Source organism: Orbicella franksi, chromosome 7 (assembly GCF_964199315.1).
Source record: "Orbicella franksi chromosome 7, jaOrbFran1.1, whole genome shotgun sequence".
In the NCBI taxonomy this organism is placed as follows: Eukaryota; Metazoa; Cnidaria; class Anthozoa; order Scleractinia; family Merulinidae; genus Orbicella; species Orbicella franksi.
In genome coordinates, this window is record NC_138151.1 from 16,972,620 (window position 1) to 16,988,329 (window position 15,710).

Consider the following 15,710-nt stretch of genomic DNA (forward strand, 5'->3'; position numbering starts at 1 on the left):
TTTTTCATTAGTAGAATTTCGTTAGAATATTCTACAAATATTATAAACTAAACGAAAATAGTTCTTCACATATTGAACTGCTTTTGTGCTGAAAGAGTTGCACTGTGAGCATTTCAAAGAAACCAAGATGTCTGGCACGATGGTCTACTTAACCGATAGCGACTATCTTGTTATGCAAATATGATCGAGAACTAATGAAAAGCCGTTTGTTATCCATAACAAAGTGTGTTTAATTGGAAGAAAAAAAGATGGTTTCCGTGCGCATTTCTAACACTGTCCATCCGTTGATCGCAAGGGAATTCAAGGCTGCAAATTCGAGGAAGTTAAACAAACAGAACAAACAGAATCATTTCGTCAGTAAGTTCTGTTTGAAGCCGCTTTTATTCGCTTTCCAGACGAGCTAGAGAAATAAGGTCTCATGAGAGCTGCGAGAAAAGTAAAACGGCCAAAACCGAATAACTTGAAGTTATGCAATCGCGCGCGATCGTTTGGAGTGCTCTCATCAGTCAGTTCCTGGCATGCTGGTAGACGGTCTTGTTTTCTAACTATAGTCCGCATTCCTATTTTGTTCCGCTGAAAGCCGTTATCACAGACAATTAAAAGTAACTTACCGCTTGAAGATCGTAACCGTGATATCAGAATCTCGTTTAACACAAAGGTAATTTGCCGTGTGAAGCGCTTTCTCTTTGTACGCAAAGGAATAGGCTCCGGACTAAGCTTAGCACTCTAAAACTGTTTTTCCGAAGCTGCGGCTTCTTTCCAGTTCGGTGAATCCCAATCTCGTTCCCAGAGTCTTCGTTCCCCTTGACCAGCGGTCGGAAAACGAGAGCTCTGGGAGCAACACAGCGGTCAAACGTCTGCGCATGTACGAGCATTGGAGCGACTAAAAGGCGGTCAAAATGACATTGTTCTTTTCGTGAGTCATCGGCATCCTATAAATGACATTTCCCTCGTTATTTATATATTTGTTTATGTTTTAGCCTTTACAACGAGAGCTAACAGAAATAAGAGTTAAAAATTGTGTTACCTTCTGTTTGTTGCAGTTCTTTCTTTTCCGCGGTATGTATTTTCCGTGCTCCCTGAATTTTCTGTCCGCCTCGACTTTGCATTTAGTGCACCAGTTTTTTCCAGGTTTGTAGTTTAGAAAAGATTTTCCCACCTGGTCAAAGACCAGGTACAGGCGGTTTGGGATCGGTATTTTGGCCAGCTATGCCCCCATGACGATGAACATGAACATCGTTTGTCGTTTCGATTCATCTCGTTGCTGTGCTTCAGACAAATCCTGGATCCGGATGGAATCCCCACAGTCCTTGCCAAAATTTTTCCAGCTCGTCTGAGCGAAGCCAAATGACTGCAATTGTCTTTTTCTTCTTCCATTTTTCCTTCTTTTACACACCGTTTGTCGTCCGTTTCCGGCGTCACGCATCGTACGATTAATAAAAACAAAAAAATATATACGACGCCGTCGGTTCGTAGCATGACACGGGTTTTCAAGACTTCTAAACTTTTTTGGTAAAGCTCAAAACAAAATGGTAAATCAACAGAATACAGGTAACTCAATTAACTTTGTGTCTGAAAAGTCTTAAGTTTTCCTTTTACCTACTTTCTTTTCCTTTTACAGATTTCCATGAACTTTTCAATTTTTTTTCGTAAATTTTGCGTGACACCGGTTGTTTCCCATGTTTTCCTTTAAATTTTTGCGCGGGAAATTGGTGCGCGGCTGCCAAAACATGTACCCATTTGCGCATGCCCGGCATTTGACCGCTGTGTTTATGGGAGTAACCATTTCAGGCATGCGCCATAGATGCAGACTGCGCAGTGAAACTGGATGTGCAGAATTACCAGAATTCGGTTATTTCAAAATGGTTGCTCCCAGAGCTCTCGTTTTCCGACCGCTGGTCAAGGAGAACGAAGACTCTGGGAACGAGATTGGGTGAATCCTTGAGAGAGCGCGGTTTCATCTGCGTTACCATACATTCAAATTCCGTCACGCTTGCGTGTCAAGCGTAGTAACAGAGGGGTGGGTGGAGAAGATGTCAAGGGCGAAATCACACGAGAGCGTGCGAATCCCGATGGGGCAAAAGGGACTGACCACTAATTTAGCTTCATGGGACGTCTTTAAAAAGATATATCAGGATATACACAAGGGGAAAAGTCGCTGTAACATGTTCCTAGGACACGTTCTCGTTCTCGTGTGTGCCATGTTTGTTATAATTGTTTCTGTAACATATCTTCGCGCTCATTCTCGCGCCTCCCGCGCGCGAGCTCGTCTACCGCGCTAGAGCCCGCTAATCCGCCTGTTCTGCAGGCTAATCATCTCACCGCTGCACGTGGCGAACGTTGCCACATCATGGGCTCCTCTTGTGAGCAGATATAACTAGATCATTTGCTGCTAACTATCGTTTCAGTATGTCCGTGCAACAAGACTGCTATAGAACGAGCACCTTGCGAGTCTCGATCTAAAAATATCCCTCATTTTGATTGACACAAACTTTCATTTATATTATTTAATATTCAAATGGCGCAAATAAACACGTAGATATGATCAACTAATAGGCCTAAAATTTAGACGCAATTTATTTGTTGAATTTTATTCAACAAATAAAGAAGGCAAAGCCATGTATTACACATGATAAACATGACAGTTTTTGAGAACACAAGATAATTTAGAGACCAACAGCTGCAGGTGAATGTTTTGTGTTCCTTAAACGACCGAAGAAGTTCGAAGTGTTCTACCATATAAGAACGTCTAATTTTGGAGCTGAGGCTGAACGTTCTTCTTCTTTTTTTTTTTTGCGATTTGAGGCTGAAAACGTTTTTAAGATGTTCTTAAATTTACACGGTACAAAAATAAGGAAGACAGGCCAGCACGGACTCCCTAAATAATAGATGTGATGTGATTACATGTGTCTCTCATAATTTGGCTCTTACGAGCGTGTCTTTGAGAGATCTACCTCTTTTCTAGGCTATAACAGAAGGATTTCTGAGAATGGTTTTCAGCAAAGGCTGATTTTGTGTTAAAGCCCTTAAGTATTTGGGTTGATTTACATTTTTTTGTTGCTTTTATTTTATGTTTGCCATTTAATATATAGATTAGCAAAATATAAACGTTCTTAATCGACTCTCAACCTGAGGAATGTTCTTAATTCGTTCTTGAAATAAAGAACGTAAAGCCATGTATTACACATGATAAACATGACAGTTTTTTTTGAGAACACAAGATAATTTAGAAATCAACAGATTAGCAAATATAAACGTTCTGAATCGACTCTCAGCCTGGGGAATGTTCTTTATACGTTCTTAAAATTTGGTTAATCTCAGCCTAAACGTTCTTATAAAAAAGGTTCTTATCGAAAAAAAGAGTGTACCTAACTCTGCCTTCTTGACATTTAAATGGTATGGACATAACGTTTTTTTACAATTCATGGCGCTGAATAATTACATATAAACATAAAAGAATAAATTTTTAAAAGGCCAAGGGATAACTGATCTATCTTTTACTCAGTCGTTAACGACTCATTTGTCGTCAGTTTGTCGTATTCGTTGCCATTAGCCCAGGGTTGTTTTTCACCAGATGCAAACAACACATAAAATATCCCCCCCAAAAGAAAAACCGCACCCATTATGTAGAAAACCGTTCTCCATTCCTCAGCACTCTGTTGAGAAGAAAGAAGAAAGAATTACAATTATATTTGAACTTTAACTCTTATAAAACGGAACTAGCTCGTTTTCAGTCTTTTTCGGTTGTTGTTTCAGTCACTTAGGTGTTTTCTCTTCCAGTCCGTGCTCGGCGCTTTCACTCATTCGCTGGTTTTCGTGTGCTCGACTTACTTAAACGGACAGCAATAGCCCCTCTCAGTACCCCCTAAGGGCTGGAAAATTTTCCCCTCCCCCACCCCTTTCTGTATATTGGAGCAGTGAAAGAGTGACCTTCACTCTAGGATTTGGGCTCTCCATATTTTTGAGCGCTTCCTGTTACGACATGGATAATCCTTTGTAAATTTATTAAGTGAAGGCGCGGTGGTCTCATTGTTAGCGTGCACGCCTCCCGTTCGAGCCGTTCGGGTTCGAGTCCTGGCCAAGTACATTATGTTGTGTTCTTTAGCAAGACACTACTCTCACAGTTCCTCTCTCCACCCAGGTGTATAAATGGATACCGGCGAACGTAATGCTAGGGGCAACCCTGCTATGGACTAGCATCCCATCCAGGGGAAGTAGAAATGCTCTTAGTTGTTTCATGTCACTGACACCGGAAGATAAGCTCCGGCCTGATGGGCCACTTGGCTCGTATGCAGACTTTACCTTTACAGTGACTCGTTTCGGCATTAATTTTACAGGTGATTTGATCCCAATCGCTGGTCGTGCCAGGGGTCTTGTGTATCATTCAAGCCTCAGATGTATTAACGACATCTAAATTGGACGTATATTCGCGAGTTGACAGTACTTACATGATGTTGAACGATAGCTCCAGTCAGTGTGAGAGACACAATTCCCGCTACTGTTGCTATGGTGTCTGTTACTCCAAGTAAAACACCAGCGAGGGGCGGAGCTATATCAAGGTGATTGACATAGTAGCCACAGATTGATAATCCATTGAGTCCCATTCCTAGTGCGATTAGTGCTCGAACAATGCTTGAATTGGATGAATAACTTGCTACAATGAAAAAGACAGCCGGAAAAACATAACCTAAAATGAAAGAGAAATAGAGAAAATGAGGTTATATTCAACTGTATCCCAAGAGGCGGAGTGGCCTAATAGTGAGCTTGAGTGATATGCTTTACTCTCACAGAACCCTTTTAACCCAGATGTCCAAAACGATCGGGATTGCGAAAACGATGAAGTCTACCAAGGATAGCCTGTTATATACTGCATCCATTCCAGGTGGGGAGGAGGGGGAAGATAAGTATTACTGCTGATTGCTTCATTCTATGGTGGAAAGCAGTGTCCTGTTGAGGTCCATATTCAGCGTCAGAATCAGTCAAGATAATTTCCATTTCATTATTCTCAGAACAAAGGGCGTTTGGTTCGTAACCAAGACACAGACTATAGTTGCGTTTTCGAGTCTATGATAAACCTAACCGGGCGTCAATTCACACCTCGCCGCACCCTGTACTGCATTTTGACACAGCTGTATGTAATTAATCTTCGTTTTACTTCAAGGCTGATACAAAAATGATGATATGACAGGCGTACGGGCCGGGGGAGCGATGAAAGGGCGGGGGGGGGGGCTGCAGCCCCCTCAGTTTCAGAATTTTTGAAATTTTCGGGCAAAACGCTGATGATTTGGGCAAACGTACTCGGGAGAAAACATTCTAAAAGGTTGTCAAGACCAGGCTTGTAGCCTACTTGTCAAAACAGAATAGGCCACGTTCAATATATCAATATTTTAACATGGCTCCGAGGCTTTCAGGAGAAACTTCTATATTTGGTGTTTTTTTCTTTGTAGCCAAGTCTCTTTTAGGAAATGAGAGAGAGAAAAATTTACACTTTTGACCCGAAAGCCTCGGAGCCATGTTAGAGTACTGATATATCGAACGTGGCGTATTAAAGGGATAGCTTCACAGTTCGACGCATGTGCAATGTGTGATGTAGCCGCATCCAATTCCATTGTTTATAAACCAATCAGATGCGAGTACATAACTCGTTCGTCTGGTCTAGAATAAACGGTTCGGCCCGAATAACAAATTCGCTGTTCAATTCTAAATTCGCCATTTTCTGTCTAAATCCGCTTACATCTTCCGTACAATTTGGACATCAGGCATTCTGCTGGCCTTCGTGTAGCCGTGTAGCTACTCAAAGGCTATCCTTTGATTACGCTTTCACAAATTTATAGTCTGTGATTTTAGAAATACGTCTTTGTTGATACGAAAACGAAAATGTGCTTTATGCATGGAGTCGGAACATATGAAAGGAATTCCAATGAGAATTCTCACGTATATCGTCAGGTTTTTGCGACTGACTACGAAAGTTACAAAGGTAAATTTCACGCAAGAGTGATTTGGTTACATATTTACATAGATTATATAATCCTATTTCTTTTTTTTTCTTCTTTTATACAATTTTGAGTTCACGCACACGTTTTAACGAGCGCTTGCGCTCCTAGGTGTCGCGTGGTTAAATAGAGTATTGTTGTTGTTGTTGCACGCTTCCGATTGCTTTTATAAGAAATAAAATTGAACGATTAACGTTATAACTTGCGCATGCGTCCAGCCGCGAAACCCTCCCTTTAAGGTGGCTTCATAGGGTAATCATTTATGGCGTTGTGCGCGCAACTTTAATGTTCTGAATGCTGTTTTTGCATTCGCTTTTACACCCAGTCCCCTAAACTTATTACATGTAATAAGCAATGATTAAATAGTGTTGTACTATCATCTCTGTTAACATTTTGAGCTTTAGTCTTGAATTATAAATGCCTACTTTTGTTTTTGTAGTGACTCTGAAAGGAGCCGTTTTAAATGGCTCCACAAAGAACCGTTTTCAAATTTTCTTGACATTTTCGTACGAGAAAGAAAGAATTATCGGTTTCTTTACAAGTTCCTGATTTTACTAGGCTGTCGATCGAGGTCATAGAGTATGCGGGGTTTCAAAGTAACTACTTTTGGAATGATAACAGTTTTATTAGGCGTGAGAATTGTGAACGTTTTTGTTTTTACTGTGATTTGGGTGCGTTTCAACAACACTCACGCTTTCGGGCATTGTGTAATTTTTTCGGGTAATAAGGTCACCGCCACCCCCCTCCCGCCAAGGCCGAAGGTGCCCGTACACCTATGATGAGTATAGACACGAGCTTGAGGCAACCCTCTCAGTGTAGCGGAATTCTAGGTGCAGCTATTTTTTACTTTACCAAGTGCAGTGAAGATCTTTCTGACTGTTCCAGTACTGCAGATGCTTTGTTCCCGAAGATAGTCCGCTAATTGCCCTCCAATCAATACAACAAAAAACGTTACCAAGAAAGGTACGGTGGATGCAATAGTTGCCTGTTAAGGAGAAATCAATCACCTTAACCCCTTGAACACCATGATGAAGATGCGAATTCTCCTTACTGTCTACGAAGTTTGGAAATATCAAAGCAACATACCGTATTCTAACTGAGACATATACTAGAGGTTTCAACTGAATTTAACAATTAAATGTTGAGCTCCCGGTTTCTGTTGACTATCAAAGTTGGTAGACACTGAGGGAAGGCCGACCGAATGGTTGGTTTTAGTTTCTATCGACTTTGATACTTTGCTAGGGCCGAAGCTTCCCTCGCTGACTACATATCAGACGATAGAAACTTCGAGCTCGCCGTGCAACTGATCAGTAAATATCAATCCTAGTACCGTTTCCCAATACCCATGCTGTTGTCCCATGGACAAACGCTGTAGTTAGTTTGTGAGCTATCGAGCGGAATCATAGCTCCGCTTCCCAGCTTAGTGTCTCGGGTTCTTTTATGATGCGCCATTTGAATTTTTTGAGTTATACCTTTACAATTAGCTTTTTTATGCATAATTTAACATATTACACTACAAATTTCATTAACTGATCTTCAACGTGTTTTCTTTACCTCGTTAAGGTTGAAATTGAATCGTTTAATGTAAAATATAGGAAGTTCTGCGACCGTGGTGTATAAACCCCACCCATGAGTGAAATGCGCCACTATGATTGCCCAAACTGGAAGGGAAGTGAAGATTGATTTCCAAGGAATTAGAACATCCTGCAAATGAGATAAGCGAAAAAAACAAATTAGCGAGCAAACGAACGAATGTATGAACGAAGGCACGAAGGCACGAAGGCACGAAGGCACGAAGGCACGAAGGCACGAAGGCACGAAGGCACGAAGGCACGAAGGCACGAAGGCACGAAGGCACGAAGGCACGAAGGCACGAAGGCACGAAGGCACGAAGGAACGAAGGAACGAAGGAACGAAGGAACGAAGGAACGAAGGAACGAAGGAACGAAGGAACGAAGGAACGAAGGAACGAAGGAACGAAGGAACGAAGGAACGAAGGAACGAAGGAACGAAGGAACGAAGGAACGAAGGAACGAAGGAACGAAGGAACGAAGGAACGAAGGAACGAAGGAACGAAGGAACGAAGGAACGAAAGAAGGAACGAACGAACGAACGAAAGAAGGAAAGGACGAACGAAAGAATATATGAATGAACGAATGAACTAACGAACCAACGAACCAACGAACGAAGGAAAGAAAGAACGAAAGAACGAATGAACGAACGAATGAATGAATGAATGAATGAACGTGTAACGCTTGCGGCGACTTAAAAACTAGTCAAACTTCGAGGTGTGTCGCTTAAAGGCGTGTCTGCTAAGGCGGGTCGTCTGCGAGGTAGCAAGAATCACGGAAAACCAAGTTGACGGTTAACGGCGATTTATTGCTTCAAATAGTAACGATCATAAACTGAAATAATAATATAACGAATTTCTAATCAATTTACTTGAAATGCTGCGCAACATAAGATCAAGGGGGCGTGTAACAATCTACGTGTCTACGTCGATAACGCGACAAAATAACAACGAACAACGTAAATTAACATAAACAAATCATTATAAACTACGTTAAAACTACTCGAGATTGCATAAACAATCAAAAGATGAACATTTGCGGCTGATCAACAGCCCAGAATAGCGTAGTCTTAAATGTGGGCGTTCACTAAATAAGGCTCTAATTTATGCGATGTTCTCTTTTTGAATCCAAGACAATCAAAATTGTGTTATGTACGATTCTGTACATATATCTGCTTTCGCCCAAAATAGAACAAACTAAATCTAAACAAACTAAATAAGACTACGAAAATCACTTACATATCGGTCCCGCTTGTGCCGAGGTTAGGAAACGAAGAACAGCAAAGGTACTACTGATCAAGGCGAAATCTTACGAAACTCTGTTAAAAGGACGCTAACTAGCTTTTATATGCGCGTGGTGACGCTAAAAGCTCCGATTACAAAACCAATAGGAAACTAGATAAGCATACGTAAACATTGTAACTAAGTTCGTTATTAAGACCTAGGCACGCAATCAAGCTAATCGATAATTGATCTAATAAAAATTGAGACTTTGTCTAGTACCCTCAACAGAACGAATGAATGAGAGTAGTAATTGGTAACTGATTTTTGTTATCACTTAGCAATACTCTTACGTAAGTATGTTTTTATCCATACCTTACTCTGTAAATCCCCTGCTAAGCTAAGTTCTATGTACTCCACTTCTTCTCTTTTGATCCATGGCTGCTCTGAAGGTGAATTTCTAACCATCAGTAGCCACATAAGAGACCAGAGAATCCCGCTTGCACCTGCGGAGAAAAATCAATCACATTTCACACTACTACACCGCACTAGTGCTAGCAATGAGAGGCGCCTCATTGATGAAAGACAAGCGCCCAAAGTATTCCCGATTTCTAATGAATCATACCAGACTACAGTCCGAAGAGTTTCCGACCCTTCATGTATGATAAGAAAGAAATGCCACTGAGAAGTGTTTCTGCAGAAATTAAACAGCACACGAAGAAAAAAGAGTCCGATTCAATGTTACTGTATGCATGATCCTAAAGACTATTTCCAAACGTTTTCAATCGAAATTTATGTGTCGATCCGAAAATAGTGTCCAATTGACGACACTGTCTGAAAATCTGTATTAGTTGTCGTTGTATAAATGAGCTAGTACTTACCAGAAACATAAAATATCATGGGCCAGCCATAGTAATACGCAATGTAGCCGGACAGATAGAAGATAAGAATGATTCCCAGGTGACCTCCTACAGAAACAGGTCGAAAAACGAATCAGTGATCACACTGCTGAATCAGAAAGTTATATATACCGTGATGTGACCTGCTAGTTTACCTCTTGTGATTTTACGTACCTACAGCCGTCCTGATGTTATTCAAAAAACTCTTATATAATCATTAGAACGAAGAATTGTTTCTGAAAATTGGAAATTTGGATAACTGAAAAATTTAAAACTCATGGTTGTCATGGGAACTCCTCAAATGGCGGACAGACACTTCTGACTTCAAAATACTCGTGAGGGGTAAACTGAAACAACTATGGAACGTTTTAGCAAGGACTCAGAATGCCAATGTTTTGCACAATCGGAAAAAATCTCAGGAGGGGTTCCACTCTTCTCACACTGTGTCCGATGAAGGTTAAAGTATGAAAGTTAAAGTCTGTGTACTTTCTTGTACGTTTAAGTGAGAGAGAAGTGTTAGTTTGATACATTTAACTGCATTGTGCTTATTCCGTCTGGAATCGTAAAAGAAAGGACGGACCTCGTTCTAAACTTACCTGCGTAGTTGAGCGTTCCAAGTTTGCTTCTCTCTAAAGGAGGTGCCCATTTACTCCACACTGCGTGTCCAGCTGAAAAAACCAACCCCTAAGAGATTTAAGATCACAATAAAGATTAGTAAAATAATGGCAGCCGCCCACTGAAAAACGTTTTTGGCTCTTATAGAAAAACGGTCAAACACACAAATTGTACACGTTTCTTGTGCGTGTTTAGTAAACACACTTTCTCTTCCTGATTTAGGCCCCGAAACGTCCAATCAGCCGGACAAATTTGAAAACGGCGTTTTCATTCTGAAAATGCAGCAGATGTTTAATATTAAAACGCAGCAATCACTGGCCATTTTGAATTTGTGTTTGAGCGAAACTCTGACAAAGAAATCCCTGATTATCGTGACGTCATCGTTTTTGAAAAGCTCTGTTTTCAAAATGTTCTCCGTCCACACTAAAACGCAAAGCCGGCGTTTTCAAATTCCTACGGTTTTGAAGAGCGCTTCCAGAAAGCCCCGTTTTATTTCGTGACGGATTTTTGTGGACGGTAGGCCTAACCGCAGAAGAAAAAGCTGGATTATCAAATTTCTTCGGTGTAGCGTGGACAGGGGCCTTACACAACTCTAGTAACAACAACGATGATAATGATAATCACTAGAATAACCATAACACACAACTTATCTTTTTCATTTAACGGTCAGTACTTATCTAAACATTAACAAAAAAAATCCTAAAACCTTTCAGTACAGGCAGCTTGAACTAACTACTTCGACAAGCAAAACTCGTCAGCTGGCCTTAAAGGCAGTACAAATCCGAGCGCGTTCTTACCTGAGCCGCGCCTATTGCGATCCTCAAGGCCATAAACATTGCCACGTGCATCCGCGCAGCTAGAGGGGTGAAGAGTGTCAGGACGCCGTTGAGGCCTACAGCTATGCCAATCACTGTGGCGCCGCCGAATTTTCGCGCCAAATGTCCTCCGGGCAAAGGCGTGATTATGTACCCGAAGTAGAATGCACTAAAAATAATTCCTGCAAATAGAGAGAGAATAGAAGCAGGTACATGTCAACAGGAGTGCCAATGCGAAAAAGTGTTCGTAGACTAGGTTCCGATTAATTTGGTTTTGAATCTAATTAATGGAAGAGACTCATTCGCTCTATCTGATCGATGACTAGTTCACTCTTGCACGAATTTTATTAACCGATAACCAAGTTCACTGCAAACGCAAAATCAAAGCCAACATAACTTTCAGTTATAAGTCCAAGGGCTTTGAGACCATGAAAAAGTTACCTCGAACAATGTTTTTCCCAAGCTGGTTTTTTTCATTTGTCAGTTAAGTCTATATGGTTGCTATATACGAAAGATTTTGAATCCATGTGAGAGTAAGCTAGATTAATCAAATGAACTTAAATCATGCTCGAACACTTTGATCAAATTGTTGTTTGCACAGACCTGACCGCAACTTAATGTTGTCAGCAGGAAAGCAGCCTGCTCTACAGGCATCTAGAAGTAATTAGGAAGCGCGAGTTATTGTTGTGAGCTCGCCATCGTTTACCAAGCGGCCATGTTCGATTTAGGGTGAGCGGTGATCGCCCCTTTCGCTTGTCGCCCACCTCCTCGGTAGAAATTTCATTATCTCCCCAACCTTCCTCTGCTTTAAAAATTCCAAATGGCGGCCAAATATTTTGCGAAGAAATTCTGAGTTTTTGTCCGCTAAAATAAGCCAGTACTGCAGGCTACCAGGAAGTAGTCTAGAGGCGATTTAAAAGATAAACCTTAAAATGATATTTACGCATCGATGATAGAAAGGTTAATAAAACAGGATGAGCTGTAAAAAACAGACAGAATCTGGCGCACCTTGTGTTGTAGTGCTCCAAGAGAACTCCGCAGATTCCTACATCAGATGAAATTATAACGTGTAAGCTTTCAGCAAAGAACAGAGCAATCAACAACACAAATCAAAGTAAAGTGGAAACGAACGGCAACAAGGAAGATTTATATTTCTCCGACCTCCGATTTGTTTCTCTACTGCATCTCAGTAGAGATGCAGCTCGGGGACTCAATCCTATATCTGTCACAGCTTTCCATATGAGAAGATAGCAAGGAAGTCATAACCATGGTGGAGTTTGAATACCTGATCTTGATAAGCTTAGATTCTTTCAGTTTTATCTATGCGTCTTCCCCTTCGTTTTAGTTTTACTCGAGAAGATATATCAAACAAGAGAGATCACGCATGGTTTACGAGATCTCATAACACTTCCTAACACTTTGCTGCTCTCTTCTCAACGTTTGGAAATGCGGTAAAATACGGACCCTCATTTTTGATATTTTACTTTAAGCTTACGAGAAATAGCGTTGACTGGAAAGATTTGGTGCGATCAAGCTAATTCAAACAACCAAAATCTGGAACTTCTAGCAACCGCTAGCGATCATCAGTCAGGGAATTAAAAGGATGTTAGCCGAGAGTATATTTGTTCAGAGTATTTTGACAGATTAAGAAAGTTTTGAGTTTCGTTCTCATTCAGCAATCTAAATCAAATTACCTGCACTTCTTTGCCACCTCTCATGACAGTTAGATCAGCGACCATCACGGCGAGGCCCATACTGAGATTAACACGCATGGCGTACACATTAGCGAATCCCAACATGAGAAATGCACCAATCATGTAACGCACTGAAGGACAACACCTTGCGTTACACGGACATGGATTCCATGATTGCGCTACTTTTCGGTTGCTTCCTCTAAAAGAGCTGTGATTTCGGCTTTTTGTGGAGTCCATTACAGCTGACCTTTGTCCGGATTAACACATTTTTGTCTCCGATATCATTTCCTATTAAGGAAACAAAACGGTTTGAAGACTTGGCAAGAATTCCCAGAGCCACCTGTCCCTCTTGGCTGGCAAGGCCAGAGAGACACATGATTTTATTGGCTAGGTTCTTGGCTAGGTTCTTGGACTCAATTGTTCAATGTTGGTTTCCGTTCGGAAAATATACCTCGGTTGATCTCTTGCTTAAACCGTTCGATTACAGTACCTACCTATCAGAAGAAAACGTCTGGCCGGAAGTGATATTCATGTTTGGCCATGGAGGACTTCGCTGTAAGTTCTCAGATCCCATAAGTCAGTTTTAAACTTAAGTATTCCGTGAGAAATGGCACACGCTCTTTTTTTTTATATAAGAATATTGGAAGGAGCTTTTTTTTTTTGCCGAGACTGAATAGTTTTATGTTTCTGCCGATTTTCTGTTTTCGAATGTATTTGGTGTCTGGATGGTGTTAAAGTAATTTTGGAGCCAGCCTGATATGACGCACATAACTCCTTGCAAAAATGTTTTTAGTATCAAACATACCGCTAGTGCTGTTTTGTTACTTTTTGGCTAGTTTTGCCGTTTAGAGAAGGGAAGAAATTTATACGGTTTAGTTAAAAACAAGTAATTGTACAGTATTTACAAATTGTTATCCCACAAAATTATGTTCTTTTCAAAATCTCAGCCTCGGTTTATTCTTAAAATATTCTTAAAATTTCGCAAATTTCAGCCTCGATATTCTTATAGAATATATTCTTATAAAAAAGAGAGAGTGTAAAGCGTGTTCACATACATACACTCTTATTGTTGGTATTAATAAAATGATACATTGACATTGTGTTAATCTCAAGAGGTGAATTTTTGAGCAGTGGCTACTTCAGTTCCTGTAAAATGTCATTTAAAAGTCATTTTATTAAAAGTGTTGGCTTTTGCATTTGACATTGGAACTTAAAACCTTTCGTTCCGAAAGGAAAAGAGCACTCGTAAGCAGCAACCCCTTTTAGCAGTGACTTCAAATGTAATTCGAATTTTTATAAAAGAATAATGGAAATTACAGATAACCATGTAAACATATTCATTATACCGTACTGAATGATGTAAATTAGTCTTAATTCTTTTTAGTTACTTCTATCTTTTAGTGGCTAAATTACCATACGGTAAAATCCCACTTTAAAGCCCTGGGCTTATATAACTTCCTAAGGGGTTTTGAATGGGCTTATAAACCGGCGGGGAGGCGTATATCCCGGGGGGCTTATAAGCGGAATAAAAAAAGTGTTTCGGAATGACGAGATAAAACGTATCTGAGAAGCGAATTAAATCTAACATACCTTTACATTTAGAGCTATTATTACCCCATTATTACCCTATTATTACCCTTTTACCCTATTAGCCTATAACTTTCGATTAAAAAATTTTGATCTTTGTAAAGAAACGCCAAAGGAACGCACTTATACAATAGATGGGCCTATATATATCCGGGGGGCTTATATCCGGAATAATATCTTTGTTAGCAAATAGAAGGGCTTATAACAGGGCGGGGGGGGGGGGCTTATAACCGGGGGAGGGGTGGCTTTAAAGTGGGATTTCACGGTATTTTTTTTCTATAAACAACAGAACTAGTCTTGTTCACGCTGAAAAAGAATTGGAGCACGTTCTCTACAAACGAAGTTAAGATTATGATAAACATTTTAAGCACATAAAATGTTCACATTTTACGTGTCAGTGATGAGTATTTTTTCATATATACATGAGAAGATCGCAATGAAATATATCTGCTTATGTTGTACCAATATTTCAAGCACCTTAAGTAACGCAGACCTTCCGAGGGTGACGATAAAAAAGGTTTGCTAAATTCAAAAGTAGAGCGGTTCGTCAATTTAAGATTCTCTGAAAGGTGGTCAGTAGCTGACGCAACGGACGAATTAGCCTAGCAAGAGTTGCATTATTTGTGGCTGCCTCAATCAGCCCAAATAACTAGAAACTTACTGAATATCGAATGTATCAGTTCGTCATGTTCTATTAGATGGGTTTTTCGTGTTCTATTGAAGAAAAACCGTTTTCCTTTGGTTTGGTTGAGCAACCTTTTCAACCGGTCTCAAACCTGGTTGAAACGGTTGTAAAAGCATTTCTGTGGTTATGTCGCGTGATTGTAGCTCGCGTAAGGACTGTTCCCAGGTGTTAAGGCGTTTCAATTTGGGTTCAGTCTATAAAACGGTTGGAAAGTCTGGAAAGTGTTCTAATGAGAAATGCCAACGGTATCAACCCAAACCGGTTGCGGTTGAAACGGTTGATCCCAATAGAACACGACCTAAAAACTGTTTGTAATCTCCCTTTCAGCCCCGAACTCACAGGTCTTCCTTTCGTTAATTTCTTTGTTTGTTGCAGTGAATCGAAATGTCTAACACACATTTAAAAAAATCAATTTACAAACTATATTCTCAAGCAAGATCTTCACAGCGCTTCCAGACGATAAGAACGATTCTTTAGTCTCGCCCGTGATATGCTTTACTAGGTTAATCCACAAGATGACAATAGAAGTTACCTTACAATGTATTGAGGAAGCTGCGACGTTTCAATTGTCAATCATCTCCAATAAGAATTCAATTTCTTTCTGTTGTTTACTTCAATGACCATACCAGCG

The 15,710-nt window shown here is 40.4% G+C and overlaps 1 protein-coding gene across 2 annotated transcripts; it reads right to left on the minus strand.

Annotated features, from left to right (window-relative positions):
- Positions 1-86: 86 nt before the first annotated feature.
- On the minus strand, positions 87-15,705 carry LOC145492993 (vesicular glutamate transporter 2-like). 2 transcript variants are annotated; one of them, XM_081472394.1, is made up of 11 exons: positions 15,612-15,705; positions 12,808-13,095; positions 12,122-12,158; positions 11,096-11,295; positions 10,280-10,367; positions 9,666-9,752; positions 9,160-9,290; positions 7,548-7,697; positions 6,846-6,978; positions 4,449-4,687; positions 87-3,656 (listed from the first exon to the last, which is right to left on the minus strand). In XM_081472394.1, exons 2-11 carry the CDS (start codon positions 13,042-13,044, stop codon positions 3,498-3,500), a joined length of 1,461 nt encoding a protein of 486 aa, XP_081328520.1. In that variant the 5' UTR covers positions 13,045-13,095; positions 15,612-15,705; the 3' UTR covers positions 87-3,497. The 2 variants fall into 2 exon arrangements, with proteins under 2 accessions (XP_081328520.1, XP_081328521.1); XM_081472395.1 differs by lacking the exon at positions 15,612-15,705 and having other exon boundaries at positions 12,808-13,794.
- Between the last annotated feature and the right edge of the window lie 5 nt (positions 15,706-15,710).

What these genes read in the sequence shown, in the direction of transcription:
- LOC145492993 (XM_081472394.1), bottom strand. Translation starts at nt 13,044, where the DNA reads ATGGACTCCACAAAAAGCCGAAATCACAGCTCTTTTAGAGGAAGCAAC. An exon ending in GAGGTGGCAAAGAAGTGCAG is followed by an intron (nt 12,159 to 12,807) that starts GTAATTTGATTT and finishes CATCTGATGTAG; the next exon opens with GAATCTGCGGAGTTCTCTTG. An exon ending in CAGGGGATTTACAGAGTAAG is followed by an intron (nt 7,698 to 9,159) that starts GTATGGATAAAA and finishes TCTCATTTGCAG; the next exon opens with GATGTTCTAATTCCTTGGAA.